Below are 23,753 nucleotides of genomic sequence, written 5' to 3' on the forward strand. Positions count from 1 at the left end.
GACCACTGGTGAGCGTGTGTCCGCGTCCGGTACCGGAAGCGTACACCTCGATCCAATCGTCACGACGTACACGATAGCGAGGTATGCGTCCAGGCTGGTCCATAGTGCCGGCAATAACTCGGCTGCTATTTCAGGAGATCTAATTCGAGCCGGGTGACGGTAAGCTTTTAACAGCAGCGCTGCTAGCATCATCCACCGTCGTCGCCAGTGCCACCACCACCACCACCACCACCTATGGCACCTCCACCACCACCACCACCGCCAAAGACGACGATAACCACCGGAACGAAGAGTCTGGTGGCAGAGAGGCTGGTGCTCGCGCAGTCTCCCGTGCGCGCAGTTCCTCAATACACCGACACTGTTCCTCTGATCCTTCAAGGTAAATCATATATTTCACCGTTTTTTAATTAAATCGCATCGATTAAGCTATGGTTACGGTGGGGTGTTCCGATGAACTGTAGTTTCGATGGATACGTCAGAAAACTGAAATTCAGAATGTCTCGTATAACGCGCGTAACATATTTGGAGAAGATTTCTAGTCACTCGATACATACAAACCATGTGTCGCTTTTTCGAATAAGATTTTAACGTTTTGCGGCTCGTGAAAGTATTTGGATACACCAGGGCAATGAAATAGCAATTTAGAATGTTTAGGATAACTCATAATATATTTAGAAAAGGTTTTTAATAGCCTGGTGCATATGAACCACGTGTTGTTTTCTGAAATAAGATTTTTACAAACGCTCATAGTTATCGTAGAAAACTTTCATGTATATGTACCTGACTAGAAAAACTGCGCATCGTTGTGTTTATTATAGCATTTACACGTTAATTAGTTAGGTGCAAGCATACTTAACAACACTTACATGTGATCGCAAAAGTTTGATACCATGAAAATGAAACGTAGAACTTGATGAAAAATTGCTTTATTAGAAGATACAATTTTTTTTGTAACCACTGTATATTTAGTGCAAATGAATTATTCGTTATGTTAATAAGCCCGAATATTCAAAGGGAACATCACTTAACGCTTATTATACATATATTTAATATGGCTATTCATACTGTATACTGATTTTTTTACTAAATATATGCTTACAATAAATATCTTGTAACTTATATATATATGTACAGTTTCAGATTGATTTCAATTTTATAATCACGATAGTCGTGTGTCATTACAGTGTCAATGAAATTTCAAAATGTGTTACGTAACATACATAACATATACATGAAAGTTTCCTGTGGTCAGTGTTCAGATACTTTTAGCGGCTACTGTATGCATATACAATGATTTTTACGAATGTATGCATTCCGGCCTTCGAACGTTTCATTTGTCAGAACACGCGTTTATTGTAACTATAGCCTTATTCGCTCTTCGTCGTCGATCTTCTTAAACCGTCAAGCTTCCTTCCCTCTATTTACTCGCTGTTAGGGAATGAAGTATTAAGAATAAATAATAGTTGGTTGTAAAAGAGAATCGTAAAACGAAGATGAGGAGGAAGACAGGGAATTTGAATAGAGAATTCGTGTTTGAAAAACAGAGTTTTAACGCGAACGAAGAACTGCCAAGAGAGACTCGTCATAGCATTGATAATGATTAAGTTGTGCTACAACGATCGAAGATTGTTGGACGTATGCCCCTTAAGTTGACTCGATTCATGTACGTCGCCAAAATCGGCCAGCTTTCAAGCAACAAACTGCTCGCTTGGCAGACGTCCACGAGGAACGTGTGGACCGCGATCGCCTCGAATTTGATCGCCTGGTATCTCGCGCGTTTTGGAACAGAAGGTCGTAAGACGCATATTTTGCATAAATGTAAAATCGTTCGCTAAAGCTCAACGAAGACCAATCAAGCTTTCTTGAGGTGGACATTAAAAAATTATTTATTTCGAGTGGCTGAAATTCAGTGGCTTTCTAATCTCTAGGATCTTGATGCTCTCTTACCAACGAATAGCAGTTGTTTCGATGAACTTATAATAGATGCAGGCGATATAGCGAATGTATGAATCATAAAATCGCTTAGTGATTAAAGTTTACAACTCTCGACGACTGTGGCAATTAATTCGAGACATAATAGGTTTCATAAGCAGCTTGATGTTAACTCACAATCAATTCTTTCTTTGCGGTATATCTAAGAGAAACGAAACCTAAGTGGAAATTTGTTAGATGTCATAATGATTATGCTACACTTTCGATATTTTCTGTATTTCTGTATGTCTCTGCGTCTTTTAATTTTCCACAAACGCGTCAATCATCCGCAATCTATCTATCATACCGCAATGTTACTTCGATTTCTTTTATTTAAAAGAATACTAAGCGAATTCCTTTTCGTAATAACATTAAAAAGATTCGACAATATATTTCAATTAATCGAAGAAAAAATGATAAACGATAGTAGATACTTTCGCTAACGCGACAAACCACAGAAAAACCTTTAATGGGTTTAACTATGTTTTATGACCTTACTGTATCGTCTATTATACCTTTCTACGTTAATAAATGAAACAGACATGAATTAAGTAGGAAAATATTTTGAAAAAAACTGAAGGCAAGGAGACGTCTACCACGGTGAAACTTCTCAGAACTATTTATAAAGCACACGGCCTCGTGGTAGAACGCGGTTGCCTATCATGGTCGTCCCGCGTGCAAAGCAAACTGACCGGAACTTTCGCCCGCTTTCTCACCCTCGATCTTGCAGAGGCTTTGCAAACTTGATCTTTGCATAAGTAAATGATGTGCGTTTCGTAGATGATAGAGGATTCTTGCTGAGTAACGTCTCGCTTTAAGAGTCATTGACACGACCTTTTTTCTGGGCTTCTGCTGTTAGGAACGTATTTATGAATGTACGTATGGACGTATTAAAATGCTGAAAGCTGGACGAGACGAATGGCAAGTTCTACGTAAGTAGGTTTTTCGTTACCTGAAAAGTTTGTTGTCTTCTGTAAATAGATAATATACTTTTCTTATGGCAAGAAGATTGGCAATTTATACGAAGAAGGATTTAAGTTTGTTTGATTTAATATCCTAGTCTAGTTTGCTTTTAATCGAACGTTCTAAGTATTAGACTTATTGTTAGACGGTTAGTTGATTTTTATGGATAAGAAGCTTTGTTTGCAGGAAAATGAGCATTTAACAATCCATAAACAGGTTTTAAGGTTTCGTTAATATTCTAATTTATTTTAATATTCGTGGTACTTTCTAAATATTAAAGTTACGATATCGGCTCTTCCGAATAGGAAGTGCATTATACTGTTTAATCTATAATAAATAACATCGTGGTGTTAGATTTTCTTAGATTTTCCCCTGATGTATCCTTTTATAGTGCACAATTATTGAAAGTCGACGTTTGTGCGTAGGTTTCTTGTTATTGGCAAAATTAGCCTTCGGTGGTTGGATATTACCCAAAAATTCATTATACTCGATGGATATTTCTTAAATGCTTGAAACGAATATTTTGCAATTTCTCAATCTCTTATCTAAAAATTGAATCCTCCATTATTATCATTACTACTTATTCTTCTTATCATATCAATTTTATCATATTAATTATCACGTTAATATTATTATTTCTACTTGTTTTTTCTTTTATTATAGCTATCCACAATTATACGCAATTGCAATGGGCTTTCACAAAGTCTATAGTTAGAAATTTGTCATACGAAACAACGATAGGTACAGAAAACGTAGAAACTTGCACGTTCCTTAAAATACTCTTTATGATCACGTTGTGTGAACGTTTAGTGTTCGTTCTCTGTCCCTTTGTTTCTATTCTAAGGTATCAACACGAGCATCTTTTCCGAGTGACTAAAAAACACTTCTCAAGAGATTGGAATAATGCCGGAAACACGTTTAGGAATAACACGCGGTTTTGCAGCTTTTGCGTTGATTTCTCAACGAAAGAAGTGAATGAGTAAACGCTTTTGGATTGCGCAACGTTCACGGAAACGTTTATTATAGTACACAAAGCAACAACTGTGTTTGTTTAACTCTATTTCCAAAAGATTCGCAGTCAACAGTGATACGAGCATAACCGAAGATCGAAACACTTTTATTACCATCGATTAAAGAATTCTTAAGCATCCTGATACAGTGTACGTATCGTTTCTCGTTGCTGCATTTTTATAAATATTAATTTCTATTTGTAAATTTCGACTTGTTTTATTCATTTCTATTTATGTTTATTTATTTTTCGCCTTATTTATAATTCGCTCGTTCTCTTCCATTCTATAAGATATTTTATTACGTCAACATTTTTCGAACGATATACAGCGAATAATAGTCGAACGTATGTTCGTAATACGAGCCTCTCAAAATCCAAAGTAATCAATTTCACTTTTTGTAAATTTCTCGATATTATTAATAGATAATATAATTAATGTTCGATTCTCGAGAAACCAGTGATCTCCTTCCATAAGTTTATTCATCGCAAGGATATGACACGAATAATAATAAATGCGAAACATTAACGTCATACCTCTATACCTTTTAATTTACGTAACTAACCAGCGCGACTTCTGAATAGTTGGTATAAGTGAAAGAATTAATTGAAACTAATTCAGCGCAAGGTTTAAACTTCGAATGCTATGAAACTATTTCGCGCGGCATTAAACGAGACGAAAAACGTTCTAGAAACGATCGAGACAGCGGAATAATTTACGAATCACGATTCCAAATATGTAATCGGTATACTGTATCGGGAGCATAGCTCGCATAGAATCGGCCGCAGAGGACTTCCTAATTTCCGTATTCGCGAAAACGGGTCAAAGCTATTTTCGCGCGAGGCCTGTCGTGTTCGAAACAGCCGCCAACGCTTCTCTGCCATCGAGAAATGCACCAGACTAGACCTAGAGTCGTTCATTTAACGTTCTCGACCTGGACGCGATCGCATGCGGTTCATTTTCGCGGAAACGCTGGATCGGGAATCCTGAAAACGCGCCGGTTACTATACTCACGTCCAATGAAAGTGGCTCAATGTCGCGGTTAAATAAGAACTGAGAGACGAAAAGTGACGAATTCCTCGTCTTTTTTCTTTCTTCTATCGTGAAATAATCGGAGAAGAATAAGGTGATTACAGAAACTTTTTGTGACAAAGGTAGATTAATATTGTGAAATTGGGACAGAAGAATGTGAAAATTGTTGTTTTTGAAAAAATTGTTCGAGCAAAAGTATGGGATAATATTGTGACTAACTGGAAATCGACAGGAAAGAGGTATTAATTTTCACGTGGAGAAGAAAAAGGTAATTAGGGAAATTTTCTTTAGCAGAAGTAGGTTGATATCGTGAAAATGGAACAGAAGAATAAGGAAACTTTTGTTTTTGAAAAATTTGTTCGAGCAAAAATATGGGATAATATTGTGACTAACTGGAAATCGACAGGAAAGAGGTATTAATTTTCACGTGGAGAAGAAAAAGGTAATTAGGGAAATTTTCTTTAGCAGAAGTAGGTTGATATCGTGAAAATGGAACAGAAGAATAAGGAAACTTTTGTTTTTGAAAAATTTGTTCGAGCAAAAATATGGGATAATATTGTGACTAACTGGAAATCGACAGGAAAGAGGTATTAATTTTCACGTGGAGAAGAAAAAGGTAATTAGGGAAATTTTCTTTAGCAGAAGTAGGTCGATATCGTGAAAATGGGACAGAAGAATAAGGAAACTCTTATTTTTGAAAAATTTGTTTGATCAAAGATATAGGACAATATCGTGATTAATTAGGCATCGAAGAAGAAAAGATGAAAATTTCTGTTTTTAATGTGGAGAATTTGGAGAAGAACGAGATAATTGCGAAAGAGTATTAAAGTAAAAATAGATTACTTCGTTCGATATTGTGAAATTGGGACAGGAAACGTCGAAATTTCTGCTTTTGAATAGGGTTTGAGAGAGGAAAAGTGAACATTCGTTCTGTTTGAACGTAATTTAAATGTTGAAGAAGAACAAGGTAATTAGAAATTACGTATTTAGGCAAACTAGATTAATATCGAATAGGATTTGAAACAAGAATAAAGTGAACATTTCTGTCTTTATCTTGGAAAAGTTAGAGCGGAACGAGGTAATGGGGAAATTAGGCAAAAATAGATTAAGATCATAATTGAATAGTGCGATTGATAAAGAAAAGAAGAAAATTTCTTTTATTCGCGTGGAGAAGTTCGAAAGTAAATAACTAATAAAACACAAGCAAAAGAAATTTATTAAAGTAGAAATAAATTAATATCGTAGTTGAATAAAAATTTCAAGAGCAAAAGTGAACAGCATTCTGTTCTAATGCGAGAAAGTTCGAACGGAGCTAATAACAAAACTCGAAACAATAAATCACTGTTATTTTTAGAATTCAGATAAAGATCAAGAAACAAGAGAAGATAAATTGAGGTTTTAGTTGAATGAAAAAGTTTCAACAGAGAAATAAAGAAAGATTTTTTCTAATATGAGAAAGTTGAAACAGAACTAACAAACAAAGGAAACTAGGGACAGATTGTTATTGCAATTAAATAAAGATAAAAAAATAATATTTAACCGAAAAAATACTTCAAATCGATAACAGAATAAACGTGAAATAGCAAATAAAAAGCAATATACAAATCTTTTTGTAATATGTAACAGATGTAAAATGAACGTTATAAAAAGAAAAAGAAATGAAGAATCATACTGTTCGTTCGAGTTCGTTTGTTATTTCATCGATTTATTTTTACTACGCTTGTAATACCTTACGAATATCGACAGCTCGCTTGAAGAACGATGTTTGCTTTGGGTTCCAGGCAGCCAGTCGAAGATCCAGAGGATCAAAATGTCGGAGGCGGAAGGTGAGGTCTTCTTTACGAGCTGGCGTCACGATCTTCTTTGAATATCTTTGGCCTACGATTATTCGAGTATCGTATGATAGATAATGAACGAGCGAAATTGGTCTACGTTAACTCAGGGAAAAATGTACGATGATCGCGGCTTCTGAATAAATACGATAGGGCGTACGATTGTCTGCAAAACGTAACATCATTAACGAAACGTTACTTCTTCTCTTTTCTCTCATCTTTCAATCCTGACATTCTTTTTTCAATTCATCACATTGAACTATCGAAGGACATTCTTTGCACGTGACTGACTACTAAAAAAGGAAGGATTAAAAAACCGAAAGAAAGAAAATAAAATGAAGTACGTACATCTTTCTGCGATGTAACCATTGCTGTGTTTTCTGCTACGTTAACCCTTTAACAGTGTAGCCTCAAAAAGGTTCGAGAGAATCATCGAATACAATACCACATTTGTAATATATTAGTAATCTATCGTTATTTAAAGCTGCAAAAAGTATTAGCACATTATTGTGTCTATTATAACATTCAGGTTCAGGTTTATTAAATTTCATATTATTTGCCAATACTTTCGTGTAACTACAAAAATTTGACTGTTTAAGAACAAAATGTAGAGCCTAATGAAAAAAAAAAAATGAACTCTTTACTGGAAAATAAAACCATGTGCCAATACTTTTTTGTAACCACTATATCTTGATACAAATGAAAGGTGTGCAGATCCATTGTTGATAAAAAAAAACTGCTTCATTCTCTTCATCTGACACGTTCCATTTTAATGCCATTAAATTTTTCCAGATATTCAAAACGTCGTGGAGAACGATAATCTCCAGAACATCGTCGAGGGAGAAAGTGGAAAATCAAATACCGTGGAATATTTAGACACCTGCGAGGATATCCCAAAGGAAACCGTAAAAGAATATCCAGAAGAGACCAAGGAGGAATTATTCAAAGAGGAAAAAGAGAAGGAGACGTACGTGGAGAACGAGAGGAAATCGATGGAAATAGAGAAGAAAGAGGCCACACAACCAGGTTCGTGACGCACGGTAATTCGAGGATAGATGGATCACCTGTTTCGAATCGAACGAATCTAGCTCAACGCATTCCGTGGTTGTTAGTTGCGTGCGAAATGAAACGCGAAGCAATTTCAAGGATTGTTAAATCCTTGTGTTTTAGTCTGTTATCTTCTGACTAAACAATCACCTAACTTCGATTTAACAGACCTATATAATTGTTATTTTCTATCGATCTTTATGATATAAAGAGCACTATGCTATGACCTGGATAAATTAGGCTAACTCTACTGGAAAAATTCGTGACTTTGTTTTACCACTTAATGCACATGCCTCTGATATATGTGGATCTATGTGTGATAGATTGTTTTTAGTCTATCGATTATTTTATTCGCTCATTTTCACGAACTTAAGGTATCTTATACTAAGATATTTTAATATGTATAATATAAGAGATATATTATACATTTATTGTCTGTGTTCCAGTGTCAATTGGCTATTATAAAGTGTCAGTTAATTATTATAAAAAATTCGTAAATCGAAGAAAGATTTATACGTTAAGGAGCTAAATGTTGTTTAATATAAATTAAATGCACTATCTTTTTATAGCAATCCGAACACTTCGATTTTTAAGCTCTTTCAGATTAATCTAAATGTATGAATTCAAGAAACTTGAAATATCTTGATCAATGTAACCTGGTATTTACTTGACTTGATTCTCAAGTTTTTACACTCGTTCGCGTTCAACCAGTTGCTTATTTCTTGAACGAAGTAGTACGTGAATTTTACTAAACTGTAAAAGTTAATAAGAAATTAATAATTAAAAGTAGTATTTCTTATCTTCTTATAGAATTTAGAACATAAATGAAAATTTTCGTGTCAGGAACTATGATAAAAGGAATGAAATTATTGCAGTTTGATTTATCTATAATCTAATAATTATAAATTAGATCTTGTCAAAAATAAACAGTTGTCCATTTACTTTTGAATAGTACCGTACATTTCATGCAAACTAGAATCGCTGTTATTTTAATTATGTTAATCACTGTACCATGGACACAATTAGAATCTACAAGAAGAATTTACAACTTCAAAATGAAACAGCTCAGGATAGAAATATAAAAAGTCCTCTTATCAAAACGAAGATATAATTCTACTTTCTTAGTTATCGGTTAAGAAGAATCTCAACTAATCCCAACGTTATCTATAAAATTGGTGTAATAACGAAGAGGTTGATCCATCTGGCTCCTTACCAAAGAAGCTAACCACCAATAAGACCCATAAGTAAAAACCTACTCTCCTTACATATATCTACAATATCGTCTTCGTATCAACTTTTACAAATCAACCCAGAGAAACGTCTTCTTTTTAAAGAAGAAAAACGTGAAAAGGAACGAATGATGGAGTATCGAACTGGTTTGAATTTCGAATTAGCTGCTCATATGGGGCCGATCTCTCGTCTCGCTGCGCGGCGTCGTTCGCGATTCGTCAGGGCTCTCTCTCCTCCGGTGGGCAGCTCCGCGAGGCGTTGAACGAGCGACCGAAAATAAATCCCCGCGGAGAATCCCGTGGCTTTTAAATAAAGCGAGCGCGACTGCCGGTCAAGCTAAGCGGCTCCTCCTCGCGAAAACGCGTTTCACGCGTTCCTTTTGCGTCTCGAGCCAACACACACCGACTTATTCTACTTCCACACGACTCTTGATTCTCTCTGGTCTCGCTAGAAAAATCAACAAATAAGAAATATCAAATACCCTTTCTAGTGTGACCAAAAAAAAAAAAAAAAAAATCATAGTAACGAAAGACAACGTACGTAAAAGGTATAACAGAAAAATAAAAAGGTATCAGAGACGAGAGAGGTAGATATCCCTTCTGTATCGTACTTCCTCGTGTACCTTTAAAACCAGTTAACATCTCTAAACGATAGAAAAGATTCAAAGATGAAAAAAGTACATCTCCTCTCGTCTTTCGTGCTTCCTTGTGTATCGTCAAATAAACATAGAATATAAAAAGGACACGAAGATGAGAAAAATAGATCTTCCTTCGTATACTGTCAAAAAAAAAAAAAAAAAAAAAAAAAGGGGAATCAAAGATGAGAAAAATAGATCCTTCGTGTATCGTGCTTCCTCGTGTGCCGTCTCTGCGCTGTGTGTCCTCAGGTCGTCTCTGGGTTCAACCCTCGTCTCGTGTCGTTTCTTTTTCAGCGAGTTCGAGCACCGTGGACAACGACGAGAAAATCAAACGAGAGGAAACCTCGACAAGAAAAGAAGGGACTGTGACAGGTACCATCGATGGACGAAACGAGAACCAGCCAGTCGGTGAGTGGAATTCATTGCCGCTACTGGTAGAACGTCTACGCGCGGCTCTCGAGCTCACCCTAGGGGGTCGCCGCGAGGACGAACCACCAGCGCTTCCCGAAGACTCTGGCGTCGACTCCGAAGAGGACTTCCGGATTCGTACTTCCATGGAACAAGTTCTGGGCAACTGCAAGGAACCAGAATTGAAGAAAGACTTGAAATTCCTCGAAGATTTGTTACTATCGGATATACAGACCGCTTTGTCCCGTCTTCGAGAGACTTTAGAGAAAATCGACGTGAATGCGCTGGCGAAACACGGCGCAGCTTCTGATCCTACGAGTAAATTGCAGTTATTAAGGTTGGTATCTAGTTTGTTGTCTAGACTACAGATGCCTGAGGAGACCACGGTGAAGATTCCTGTGCTTCCTTCGACGTCTTTGAGCAGGAGACGAAGAGGAACGAGACACACTATCGGTGTTTCTACGGAAGAATTGGCGAAAGCTAGGAAGTGGTTAGAAGAGGAGAGAAATAGTCTCCCTTTGGGAGAGATTTCGCCTATTATAAAGGAACAGAAGGAGCAGAATATATCTACAGTTAGTGCGATTGACAGAAAGCCGGAAGAAGTTCGCGATAAATGCACGAAAGACGCGATAAATCAAAGACAGTTACTAGAGGATAAGAATAAAGAAATTAGGGACAACAATTGTGTGTGTCGTGGGATTCAACAGGTGGATGCAGCTGATACTAAGACTGTTGGAGAGCTAAATATGTACCAGGCTCCGTATAGAGCTAACAATTATCAAGAGAAAGAGAATAACGAGAATATTATTGAAGATAGCGATGAAAGGAGTCGCGTAAGCAAATTGGCGGCTATTCTTCGGCAACGGGCTGAGTTAGCTTCAAGTAGTGGAAAATACGGGAATAGTAACAAATTTAGTGCAAAAAAGTCGAAGATCAAACGTGCGAACACTATTGATATTCCTAGTTACTTGAAGCTTCAAGCTGAGACTCTTGGGCATGAAGCTACAGGCTGTTTGTCATTAAGAAAGCCAATTAGTGTTGGAGACAAATCGTTCAATTCTAGCAATGTTACCGTTCCTACTTTTCAACCTAAGACAGAAAACGATAGAAAATTCCTGGCTTTAATTACTAAAAATAACGAAACACCATCAGTTGCGCCAGTAGTTCCCTTCAAGACGTTTGGACGCACCATGGATATGTCGTCACTGACTAATGAAAACTGGAACAGTAAATTTTCCAACATTAAAACAACCTTTGATAAACCAACGATGAGCGAAGAGAAGGATAATAAACCTTCTTTAAAGTTTCGAGCTAATAAAATGTTCCCTGGGCCGACTCAGGCACAGGTTTACTCTAATTCTACTCCAAATTATTCTAACTATTCTGCGCCAAATCCTCAGATAAAGATGGAGTCGACAGGTTTCAGGCATGCCCCTTCCTCTCCTTTTCGTAAAATAGAAAGACCTTCGCCAGGATCTCCATCCAAGGTTCCTCCATCCTATCATTGGTCAAAGAACGCTCCAGTACCAACAAACACGCTGAAAGAAAAAGCTAGAATGATGTTTGATAAGGAAACAACGCAACAATCTCCGAAATTTTCTAGAGCCAATGTAGAGAAACCTAGTTTTCCTCGACCACCGTGGATAGAACACGAGAAAAACGAGAACAGAGCTAATAACACGGTTACAGAGAACGGTAAACTGGATTATCGATCTTTTTGCAAACAGTTCGCGCCATTCGTTGGAAAAACTTCCATGGAAACGATGAAACTCGAAGAACAGCGTCAAAGAGAACTGGCTCAACGAGACAACGTTACTGGAGTGGTGGATGGCAAGATTTCTTTCAAAGTAGTTCCAGACAAACGTGTTCAGACTCGTGAGTATCCTCCTATGGAGCATCGAGGATCTAAAGACATATTCGAAGCGATAAAAACTGGAAAAGATCGTGAGAATCGATTTGGTGAGAATAATTTTGCAGATACTACATTGAGAGGTAGTTCGTCGGTGGCCGTGCAAACTGGAATAAACGAAGAGCATCAGAACGAAGGTAGATCTTTCAGAGTGACGCCTAAAATTTCAAAAGGTCAGACCTTGGTTTGTAGTAACGCTGCTGTACAGACTTCTAACAAATTGGATAGACCAACGATATCAGTAAGTGATGTAGAAAGTGAAAAACAATGGAGACCTTTATTTTGTGGACAATCGGACTCTGATCAGGTGTCTGAAAATCGTCAGAGATTTATTCTGGACCACAATCAGAATTATCATACTGTATCCAGTGGTTCTGAGTATAATAATCCTGTAGTGGTTCCTGGTGTACGTCAGATTCCTAGTGAGCAAGGTTTCAGAGAATCCTTGCCTTTTCAAGAAACGCAGAATTATGAGAAACAATTATCTGGAAATCCTGTGAATAGTTACGAGTCTGAAGATAACCAAAAATATTCTTCCGCTTTGGTTCCTTCTGTTTTGTTTAATGGTAACAATCCATCTGACGAAATATCAAATGCAACAGAAGAAAAGGAGGATCTTCAGAAGACACCAGATTGGCCTATAGAAAGTTCGACTTTTCCGGATGATGAAAATATTCAAAATCAAGATATCAGTCCAGATATTGGAGTGGTTACAAGGTACACGTGTGCTATTGCAACGGTTGCATCGTCCGTGGATAGTCCTGAACCTCGATCAGAAGAAGTGGCAGTGGATTCTAGGACGTCTTCGTCACCTTCTCCTTCACAGTTTTCTTGGTCCAGGTCTAGACCACCAACTAACGAGACTATTGCTTCAGAGGATGAAATTCGTCGACATAACTTGCTGCAACAGAGCTTGGTTCGTCGCCTGCAAAATGAAATCACTTCTTTGAATGATCAACCTCATCAATCTTCTAATTTTGGACAACACCTGACTGTCAGTCAAGCTCAGACTAAATCCTCGAGTCAATCTCCTAATTTAGTTCCTCAACAGCAAAGTTGTAATCAATCAAACACTGTGTTGAATCATCAGCAACAGAGTTTTAATCAACCGAATATTGCATCCAGTTACCAGCAACAGAGTTTCGATCAATCAAATATCGCATCAAGTCATCAACAGCAAAATTACAAGCAACCAAATATTCCATTAAGTCATCAACAACCTGTAAACGTGACTCAGAATGTGCACCATCCACAATCGACTTTTAATCAAAATATTCACCATCAGCAATCGAATATAATTCAGCAGGAACAAAGATACAATCAACCAGCAAACTTCGATCGACCGACAGGTTCCCAAGGACCAAGTCGATTTAAATATCTAACACCAGTTCCTCAGAAGAAGCCAGAGCCACCTCGAGCTCGTTCACCAGGTCCAGTGACCGTGAACAGGGTGGTTGCTTTACGGGAAGCTTACGAACAGGTGCCAAACCCTCAATCGAAATCAATTCACAAGGAACGTTCTCCAGTTCCAAACGGAGCGGTGCCAATCGACTCCAGTGACGAATATTTGGTATCTTGTGCGAATAAAACCTCTAGATCTATAGTGCTCTCGAAATCAGAGTCCTGGCACCAATTGGCTCTCTCCAATCGTTATCCTCGAGCACCTAAAATAAACACACCAGCATCAACATCTTCGTTTCAAAGCTCTCATCCAAAACCACCGAAACCAAAGTCTCCATCTTCTCAGAAATTGAGGTCCAAACAATTTGAAGCGTCGTCAATGGCAGACAGCGTCAAGAAGATGGAAGATAAGATCAGACAGTATTTCGATCAACCAGGTGATCATGTAGAATCGAAAGATTCTTTGAAACACAGAAGATCTCCTAGATTTGCGTCTAAAGGGATGGTTGGACTGTCTCGTAGTCGTACTATGCCTGGTTTATCTGATGAAAAATTGTGTCTTTCGATAACCACCCCTCAACAAATGCCATTATTAAACGTGAACACCGCAGATGTTGACAAAGTGTTCGACGATCTGTTCGAGGAAGCTACGAGGACGGATAATCAGTAATAAAACTGGTTTGAATCTCTTCGTTTGTTTAGCGTGACGTGTATTTGAGGAATACAGGACGTCATATTGGATCTTCTTGGATCCGCTATTTCTTGGTGCAGCTGGATGATTTGTTTTATACTAACGATTCTGGTTGTGGAAAAAATTCACGATTTCTAGTCGTCGATAATTGTAATTATCCTCCTGTCTTAGGAGAAGATCTCTAGTATCGTGTCCGAATCTGAGGTACGTCTTGGACAATTATCGATCTGCGCGCGACGTTGCAGAGTGTCTTTCATAAATTAAGAAATCAAAGGGAACGAGTAGAAAAAATGGATATAAAACTGTGTGAGGAGGAACAAGTGTTAGATAACGTTGTAATATTTAATTGGCAGCGTTCCTTGTTGTGATGCGGAGAAGACATTAAGTGAAGCTTCGAAGCTACCAAAAGGAAGTTTAAGTGAAGTGACAAATAAAAATAAGAGATCTTCATATAGAAACTTAAAAAGGAAACAACAACAAAACAAAACAAAAAAAAAAAAAGAAAAATTACTGAAGGCAGTGGATCTGCGTGGATTTTAACAGAGGAGATCAAGCCAACGTCGAAAGTCATACATACGTTAAAGTGAAGTGAGCATAAAAAATAATAAATATTCGTATAGAAATAAAATCAGAAAGAGGAGTTACTGAAACCAGTTGATCTATGTGCATTTCGACAGAGGAGATCAACTAACGACGAGAATTATACACAACTAATTAACAACATTATTTGTTGTGTATGACGCGACTTATAATACAAAGAAGACATTAAGTGAAGCTTCGAAGCTACCAAAAGGGAGTTCAAGTGAAGTGAAAAATAAAAATAATAAATCTTCATATAGAAACTTAAAAAAGGAACAAAAAAAAAAGAAAAGCAGTGGATCTGCACGAATTTGAACAGAGAAAAGATGAGCCAACGTCAAAGGTCGTTCGTCGAGGAAACAAGACTGAATGCTAAAATGATTATTGCTCGCGTGTTCAGCACGAAAAGGGGCGCGCGTTTTCTCATGGAGAAAGTTTCCTCTCTTGTTTCGCGTCGAAGAAACGCCCCATGTGCGCTTTTCACTCTTGTTTGTTTCATGTTTCATTTTTTTCTTAATTTTCTTTTCTTCTTTTCTTTTTCTTTTTTTTGTTCTTCTTTTTTTAATAAGCCTCGAGTCGCGCTCTGCGCGCGAACACGTTTTGCGGACGGACGTTCAGAGTCGCTAGAAGGTCGTGCCAAAGCCCGAATAAAGCAGTGAGTCACAGCCCTTCTTTTGTTGATCCTTTTTTGACGCGCAGTAGCGTGTAGCTTGCACCAGCCGGACTGTGCACGAAGTTTGAATAGTAGCATACAGTGATGAACAAAATTGTTGGCACATAACATCCTATTTTCTATAAACTTATGTGTGAATTTGGGAAAACACGATTCTTTGCTCAACGTTCTTGTGAAATACCTTGCGTAACTATAGAACCAAAATCTTGAATACTTAAATCGTTCAGTACGAGATGGAAGGTAGAGCAGGGTAAAATCTGACCAAAATCGTGCAAAATTACAGTTAGACTTACAACAATTTCATTTTATTGTATCCTGAGCTCAATTTTTGTAATATCAAAAATATTCTATTATGTCGGTGCTGTTGTTATAAAATAGAAATAAACTAGTTTCTATCTTTTTTCTCTTTCTTGTTTTCTTTAGTCTATCGTTTAATCCACTGTTTTTTCGGGGAAAAAGAATAAATTGTTTCTAAATACGAAATATGTACTTCTTTCTTTATCACGTCAACGTATAAGAATATGTAACGCAGTATACAAAAATTGAATGTTATTAAATGGTTTTATAATTACGAAATGCACTATATGAGAAGTAAAGTTTGGAAACGGTTGATCAATTTAGAAGAAGTATTTTCATGTCAGAAGTATTTCAATATAAAATAGCTGTAGATTTGAAGATACAAGATTTTTGAAAAATATTTGATTGTTACGTTTCTTCAACTTATTTGATAATATTAGTTTGCATAACTAATGTCATTGATATAATTTGTAAAGGCAACTCGTTATACATTTTTTATTATTTTATTATTTTTTGCTATTTATTTTTATAGCACAGCTGCTTAATGAATTTTGACGATGCAACAAAAGAGAATTGAAAAAAGGAACCGTGAATTTTATAAGTTTACACAGAATTTTACAAGAAAATCTGGTTTGTGGTGATATTTTTGTTCATTACTGTATATTAGTACATCTAGGTGCAGTAGAATGCAAGAGGGGGACCTTGTCTGACTATTCACGTCCAGTTTTACTTCCTTTGACAGATTTTTGTTTCTTATATCCCACTTACTTCTTCGTCGAGTATTAATAACTGCCAAGTATCACCGTGTTACTATTTTAGTTGAGATAATTGATAGACAGTGGATCTTTATGCATACTTTTATGAACTAAATTGAACTAAAGTAGTAGAACCTAAATAGAGATCTGGTCTTAAGTACTATAATATAAATATTACAATGAAATATTCGAACGTTTAGTAGTTTCTATAAATTTTCTATAAATGGATAAACATCCATAGTCTAGTAATTAAATTCCCAAAAAATGTGTAGAGTAATTATGTACAGAAAAATACTTTTATTTGGCAATAGAATTATTATTTATTGAGTCAATGCTTCCGTACAATTTATTATTAGATTTTGTATCAGTTTTCTTTTATTAAATTTTATACAATATTTTGTGTCCTATTTCTTCAGTATATATATCTTTATATAGTAGCTAAAGAATTTAATTACGTGAAAATTCAATTTTAAATACTTGGACAATGTCCCCCCATAAAACAAGCGACAACACACACAATCCTGAAGCTGTTTGAAACTAACGAATCTAATTGCAATACAGTCAGAGAACATTTTAAAGGATCAAATATGCACTTAGAAGCCTTAAAACAGTTCAATCTTAAAAATTAAACGATGATGGAAAAAAATACCGGAAGCTTGATGATCTTTAATTTACGCACGATTTATATCCTACACTCGACGCTTGGATTCTTGGCGGAAATGGAGAATGATGTCACATTGATTGCTGCATTAGCAGATCACAGAATCACGAGGAATATTACTAAATAGATAAATTGACATTCACTCTATTAACACTCGTGACTCGACATGCTTTCCTTTCTCACTTACTAATATAATTTACATGAATTAATTTAAACAAGAAATGATAACTACTAATTATAAATTCGTTAAATCCGGAATAAACTAAGATCCTACTGCGTGTGTCAACTGACAATAATCACGACGAAGAAAAACATCGTAAAGCTTACAGTAAAGTGAAAGGACTGAGAAAATAGTTAAAGCTACTGTAGAATAGATCAACAAAAATGTACAGTACTCTAAGAAAGATTCTTAGAAAAAATACTTCTTTTACGAAGACGTTACGGAAAGGACTGACTGGAAATTACAAAATTAATAAAAAATAATAAAAATTAATAAAATAAACATTGACAGATCAAGAAATACAGTATCGGGTTCTCGTTTTACTTTTAAAATATTTTAAATAACGAAAAGAATAATGAGTATTTAACAATTATCAAATACAAATGTTTAAAATAAGATTGAAAGTAAAATTCTAAAATAAGATTTCAAGTTTTTAAAATGGAATTTAAAATAGAATCAAAAAGTGCTCTCCCGATGGATCTTCGATCAGAAAGTTCCAATAAATAACGAATGGCTCTTCGATTAACGGAGAAGCAATTGGTCCTCTATCGACACAAAAATAGCGTGCCCCGTACACGTGCATTTATTTGCAGATTGTAAATACAGAGAGAGAAAGAGAATCGGGAGACGCGCCAGCCAAGTTTCCAAGTCTTCGTTCGCGGAATCAATGAGGAATTGCTTCTGGCGATTTCAATCTTTGCATTTTCGCGCCGGAAAAATATATACCATTACATATGCGCATATATATAAATCGCCACATGTTTTCCGTGTGTTCAAAACGCACGCATACACCTACTCAAAAAGGTACGAGTGTGTGAAATTTACGCACGAATACCCATTTCGGTTGAACTTTGTTTTCAGCTACCTATATCGAATTTGTGACCTATTTTGATTGTCATATAATAGCTTTTGGCAAATAGAATGAAAAATTTCAATTCTATGGCGCGGAGATCGTTATTTTAAAAATTATGCGTATACATAAAATGTATGCATACCGTACATTTTATTCGAACATGTGTATGTTTTATTCTGCTCGTTGATAATTATATGAAGATTCACAGGAGGATAACATGAAAATTATATTATTGTAGATTTGTTTATTTTAGTTTCACTTTACGATTAAAAATAATTGACAATGCAAAAAATCCGCTAGGTTCAAATATGTAAACGTTCTAATAATAACGACGAGTTGAGAAAGTTTGGTACAAGTCAACGGTATGATTAAGACAAGCAATAGTTTAATATCTTCGATATTCTAATATTATGACAGATGATATTTTGAACATATCGTTTAGCTGCAAGGCCGATAAAAACGCAATTTTATAATAATAGTATTATAATATTATCTCTAAATAATTGTTAAAATAAATAAATAAAAGATGAATTCGCTAAAAAAAATTGAAATTTCCATTTAAAAGAGTAGCAAATGTGGCTTGTCGAGTGCTTCCTCTGTAATTTTCATCTATTATAAAAGAAAGTGACAAATTTGCTGTGACCCAGAATGAACCTCGGCTCCTATTTGCATTTTATTTAAGAGTTTCGCTGCTAACTATCCTCACACGAACACAGAGAGTACACAATTTAGATTAGAAGTCTTTTAGTTTTACATTCAGCTCCACGTGTTTCTTGTTATTGGAGCGATTTCGTCATCGCCTCGTTGCGGCTCGAATCACGAAATCGGGAACGAAAGATGATTTTGTAACGACCGTGTGTTATAACAAAATGTTGTAATCTATCGTTTAAATCGTTAAATAGATCGGAAAAAGGAAAACAGCAACCTCGAATCGAGGAACAGCGACGAGGTTGAGAAACGAAAGTTTTAGTTGTTTTATTTTTTTTTAATTTAATTTTTAAATTATTTTTTTAGTTTTGAATTTTGCCCAGTCCTAATAATAATTCTCACAAATGTAGCGATTTTCATTGACAAACTTTTTTAATTAGATGATAGAGAAATTAACATAAGATGGGATGACAGAATGCATTTCAATGAACCCTAACGTTTTATGATTCATTTTTTTTTTTTTTTTTTTTTTATATAATACGTCTTCAATTTAAATCGTTTTATTCGTTTTTCAGCTCGTAAGAAGCCGCTATCGCCGTTTGCCAAGTTTCGTGAACTCGACAGACAAAATAGCGCCGCCTCGTCACCCAGGTAATCGTTTACGAGAGTTCTTTATTTATATAATAGGTATTTTCGTTTTTACTATCGGTGAAAGAATGGATATTATTAGACAACTGGTTTCTCTATTTCAGTTGTGCCACAAAAATATATGAAACTTATATTCCTTGGAATAATTATTGTTACTTAACTTTAACGACGACCAGAGTATTAGATGTAATTTAGGATAGTAGGTTTATTTAAATTATAAAATGAATAATAGAAAAAGCTTATAAAAATTAGAAAACAAATATTCGAAAAATTGTAGATTAGAAATTAAATACGGACTTAACAATTTCTGACTATAATTTGGAATTTTTAGATCAATATTCTAAAATCTGTATAAAATATATCTTTACAGACATAATTTTCCATGGTTGAAACTAAACTCGATTTAAATTCTATTTCCCTAGTTGTGCTGATTAAAATATAATTTTGCATAAAACTTTGCACTCTACTACTGTTAAATAAAGTTGAAAATTAAGTCATAAGCAATCGTTCAAGCGCAATCTTCGCTAATTGACTTAATCCGCCGTACATTTTATATTTATATGCACCTTCCATTTCTTCGAAAGCTTAACCGAAGGCTTTTCCTTCTATATTTAGTCCCGTAAAGTCACCGGCAACAGAGTTTCGATTCAAGTTTACCGAGCCAGCGGTGCGGGACAACGCGGTGCAAATAAAAGAGCGGCTACTGGCGTGGTGCCGTTCCAAAACCAAAGAGTACGAGGTAAATCCGCCTTGTAAATGGAGCTTCACACGCGAGAGCGTCTATGTTATTTGCAGAAAACACGCGAATAATCACACATCGATAGCCGAGAAAAAATTACGATGTTCGGAAAATTAATGAATCGCGTTGCATAGCTGCGTTTTCTATTGCAGAACGTGCAACTGGATAATTTCTCGACGAGCTGGAACAATGGATTGGCGTTTTGCGCTTTGCTTCATCACTTTAGACCAGACGCTTTCGACTATCACTCGCTACGGCCGGAGAACCGCAAAATGAACTTCGAGTTGGCGTTTACGAAAGCCGAGTAAACTTCAATTTCTTTCTTCTTCTTTCATTTTCAGTCTTTCTTCGGACTTTCTTTTTTGTATCATCCAAGAGCTACTTTCCTGATGTTCTATAGTTTTTATATAAATTATTTATTGTTCCATGGTTTTGACGTGTCCCTCTAAAAAATATTCGTTGAATTTGAAATAAAATAGGCATTTATATCTGTAAAATAAATGAAAATGTAGTGGAAGAAATTTAGTACGCGTAGTGTATGACTTTGGATAGACAATTGATTTTACTCAAACTTATAAATACTTTAATATATTAAATTGTATGTTAGATCTTAGAAATGTAACTTAGATCTTTATGATTTCTGAAAAATTCTTTAAGTATCACCAATGTTAAAGAGTGATTAAATGTTTGTAGTGAACTCGCCGGGATAGCACCGTTACTTGATGTCGAGGACATGGTGATGATGCGCCGACCAGACTGGAAGTGCGTCTTCACCTACGTACAGTCCATCTATCGCCGCTTCAAAGACGAGGATTAAGGACTTACTTTGACGCTTCTTAATGGCGTTCCGCAGTGCAAACCCGACATTCAACCGCCTAATACGATTCGCGGATCGCGAGTCCGTCTGCTGTTCATTTGAATAGATCATCAAGGAAACGGCGCATTCTCCAAATATGAAATGAGAAAAACGAAACAAGCTCAGGCGAAATCCTCGGGCGGAGAACAGTGAAGAAATAGAAAAAGTTCGCTTTTGCGCATCTGGCATTCAGCAACGCGTTCAGCAACATTTTTACGCACGACTTTCCTGGCAGCCTTCCAATGAATGTATAATTATTTTTACCGAAAAACGATGCAATAAATAAAACGGCTTCCTCGAACATGTAGTGCTGTGACTGATGCGTGAACAAAACATACCAGTCATAACAAAAAAGGGAACTGATGTTATAGCATTGATGTTATCGATGGAATTCAAGGTCTTCTACGCCAAAGATTTATGAAATAAACATGTGATGCTAGCAATCTGCTCGATTAGTATCGTTATTTTTTGTTAACGACGATGTAACACGAACCACGAATTTTTCAGATAGAAGGTAATGAAAGAAAATTTCAACTCGTATTAGAAAATCAATTTATTAATTATAATCAAAAATATCTAACATTTATACTATATTAAGTGATATTCTATGAGATAAATACATCTGTAGTTGCAGCTATGGTCTTAGTTGATTAATTAAATGACAAAGTAATATAAATAAGTAACCAAAGACAATTAAAATGAATTTAGAAACACCAACAAATGTCTCCATTTTTAGTTTATCGGATCTTTACTCAGTCAGACTTTCTTGTTAATCACGCAACCCGTCAATATTTATTATTAACGAGTAGATTACACATTGTGCCTAATTTAAAGCACTGTATTTTAATCATAAGGCACTAATTAGTACGTGAGTGCAGAACGTTAGATTAAATGGTATCTTCTAAAGAATTATTTATATCATTTCTATCTTCTCCAAGCATTTCCTGCAAAACAATGTTATATTTAATTGCAGAGAATTTGAACATTACAGAAGAAGGATTGGTTACAATACCTGTAAAACTTCGACTAGTGATCTCGATTCTTCCAACATTTCTTTATATATGCGATTTTCTTCTTCTAATTTCTCAACACGCTCAGTCAATTCTTTGTTATCTTCTAACGCATCCTCAAGCGCTATCCGTCGCCTTTCAGCCAAGACTTCCCAGTAATTTTCACTAGGTCCAGCTATTGCAAGCATGAAACAAATATTTCCAAAATCAATAATTCGATAATTACATGAAGGATCATAGTTTCCCCTAATTTTTTCTTTTGAATAAAAGCATACCTTCAGATGTTAAGTCTTCAACTTCAATTTTTATTTTTCCCCCTCTTGCGGTTTGAACTGCTTTATCTTTTAAAATTAATTTCTTACGTTTTGGTTTCTCTTCATTTTTAGATTTTTCATTTACTTCGCTAAAAAATAAAATGTAATTTAAATATGACATTTAAAAAATATAAAACAAGCAAATTGTAAAACTTATTTACCCTTTATGTGTTTCTTTTCCTGATAGGGAAGATCTCAGCATCCTCCTACCACCAACTAGATTTTCTTTGTTAGTGGCTGTCGGCTGCAAAACGTGCAAAGACTTTCTGACCTTATCCTGTTTCAATAAAAGATAAAAAATATGACATATGATGAAGCCTCTAATTATGTTACCTGGATCATGTGCCATGTTAAAGATATAAAAGAAATTAGGAAGTACAAAATAAGGATAGTAAGAAAAGATATTCTAAATATGACATGCAAAATGAACTTGTAATACAATAGAACTCCATCTATGGAAACAAAATTTTGGTTAATGCTCTATTAAATGGATTCCCATAAAAATTGTATAAATTCATTTATTTTCAATTACTTTGACGTGTTTGTTCCCTGATAAATTTCCAAAATAAATAATCCTACAGTAATGATCCACATGCAACTTAAGATCGTTATCCAACATTTAAAACGGCGGTTAATTAATAATCAAAGTTTGTAAATAAATGAAGATGGGTAAGATAAGAGTTTCATAAATTAAGATGTTTATAATTTCTAATATATAAAATACCACGAAATGATGGAATTTTTGCAAAATTGTAATGTAAGCGATAGTTTACTTTGCAATGATTATTATAAATGAAAAGTGACGAAAAACGTCGTTACATGTATCACTAACCTTAGAAGCAACAGTTTTGGCGGTAGAAACCTTTGTGCCACCTCCAGGTTTCATGATAGTGGCCGTTAGAAACGCGAGTCAGTTAAATAATTTAGAATAAATACAAACTATACACGTGCATAGACGGAGAATGATAGAATTCAATAATATATCCGAACTACAATATTTCCAAAACAAATATTTCTTATGTACAAATTCGGAAGAACTAACCCACCTTCATCCTATGTGCACGACAAACGACAAATGCTTCGACGCAGAATGTAAGATTTTCCCGCATTTAGTACGTTACTTATTGGTCCTTAAATTGCTGCTTTTGTAACGCAATGATAACACTGTTAAGGATAAAGGATAGTTTCTATGACAAATAACGTGGATATATAAATGAAAAATTATTTTATACCACTTAATAATTCCCTAAAAAAGCAGAACTATTTTATTTTTATCAAAATAAAAATGTTTGGCGTGAAAGAAAGCATCAGATATTTATTGATAAAAAAAATTTAAATAGGTTTATAAACATGAAGTATTTTAAACTAAATT

The 23,753-nt window shown here is 35.4% G+C and overlaps 3 protein-coding genes across 14 annotated transcripts; 2 read left to right on the plus strand and 1 right to left on the minus strand.

Moving 5' to 3' along the window:
• The first annotated feature begins 88 nt into the window (after nucleotides 1-88).
• LOC126865132 (uncharacterized) lies at nucleotides 89-14,999 on the plus strand. 9 transcript variants are annotated; one of them, XM_050617285.1, is made up of 4 exons: nucleotides 89-379; nucleotides 6,755-6,799; nucleotides 7,598-7,831; nucleotides 10,014-14,999. In XM_050617285.1, the coding sequence occupies exons 1-4, from the start codon at nucleotides 235-237 to the stop codon at nucleotides 14,105-14,107; spliced, it is 4,518 nt and encodes a 1,505-aa protein (XP_050473242.1). In that variant the 5' UTR covers nucleotides 89-234; the 3' UTR covers nucleotides 14,108-14,999. The 9 variants fall into 9 exon arrangements, with proteins under 9 accessions (XP_050473242.1, XP_050473243.1, XP_050473250.1 ...); XM_050617293.1 differs by having other exon boundaries at nucleotides 281-379; nucleotides 6,755-6,923; XM_050617291.1 differs by lacking the exon at nucleotides 89-379 and adding an exon at nucleotides 3,996-4,094.
• Nucleotides 15,000-17,906: 2,907 nt separating this feature from the next.
• LOC126865156 (smoothelin-like protein 2) lies at nucleotides 17,907-21,504 on the plus strand. The gene is made up of 5 exons (XM_050617344.1): nucleotides 17,907-18,117; nucleotides 19,390-19,465; nucleotides 20,078-20,201; nucleotides 20,354-20,505; nucleotides 20,895-21,504. The coding sequence occupies exons 1-5, from the start codon at nucleotides 18,048-18,050 to the stop codon at nucleotides 21,016-21,018; spliced, it is 546 nt and encodes a 181-aa protein (XP_050473301.1). The 5' UTR covers nucleotides 17,907-18,047; the 3' UTR covers nucleotides 21,019-21,504.
• Nucleotides 21,505-21,592: 88 nt separating this feature from the next.
• Nucleotides 21,593-23,587, minus strand: LOC126865157 (geminin). 4 transcript variants are annotated; one of them, XM_050617347.1, is made up of 5 exons: nucleotides 23,428-23,587; nucleotides 22,543-22,625; nucleotides 22,343-22,470; nucleotides 22,070-22,242; nucleotides 21,593-22,001 (listed from the first exon to the last, which is right to left on the minus strand). In XM_050617347.1, exons 1-5 carry the CDS (start codon nucleotides 23,488-23,490, stop codon nucleotides 21,945-21,947), a joined length of 504 nt encoding a protein of 167 aa, XP_050473304.1. In that variant the 5' UTR covers nucleotides 23,491-23,587; the 3' UTR covers nucleotides 21,593-21,944. The 4 variants fall into 4 exon arrangements, with proteins under 4 accessions (XP_050473304.1, XP_050473302.1, XP_050473306.1 ...); XM_050617345.1 differs by having other exon boundaries at nucleotides 22,543-22,658; XM_050617349.1 differs by having other exon boundaries at nucleotides 23,214-23,561.
• Nucleotides 23,588-23,753: the final 166 nt, after the last annotated feature.

This window comes from Bombus huntii, chromosome 4 (assembly GCF_024542735.1).
Source record: "Bombus huntii isolate Logan2020A chromosome 4, iyBomHunt1.1, whole genome shotgun sequence".
NCBI lineage: Eukaryota > Metazoa > Arthropoda > Insecta > Hymenoptera > Apidae > Bombus > Bombus huntii.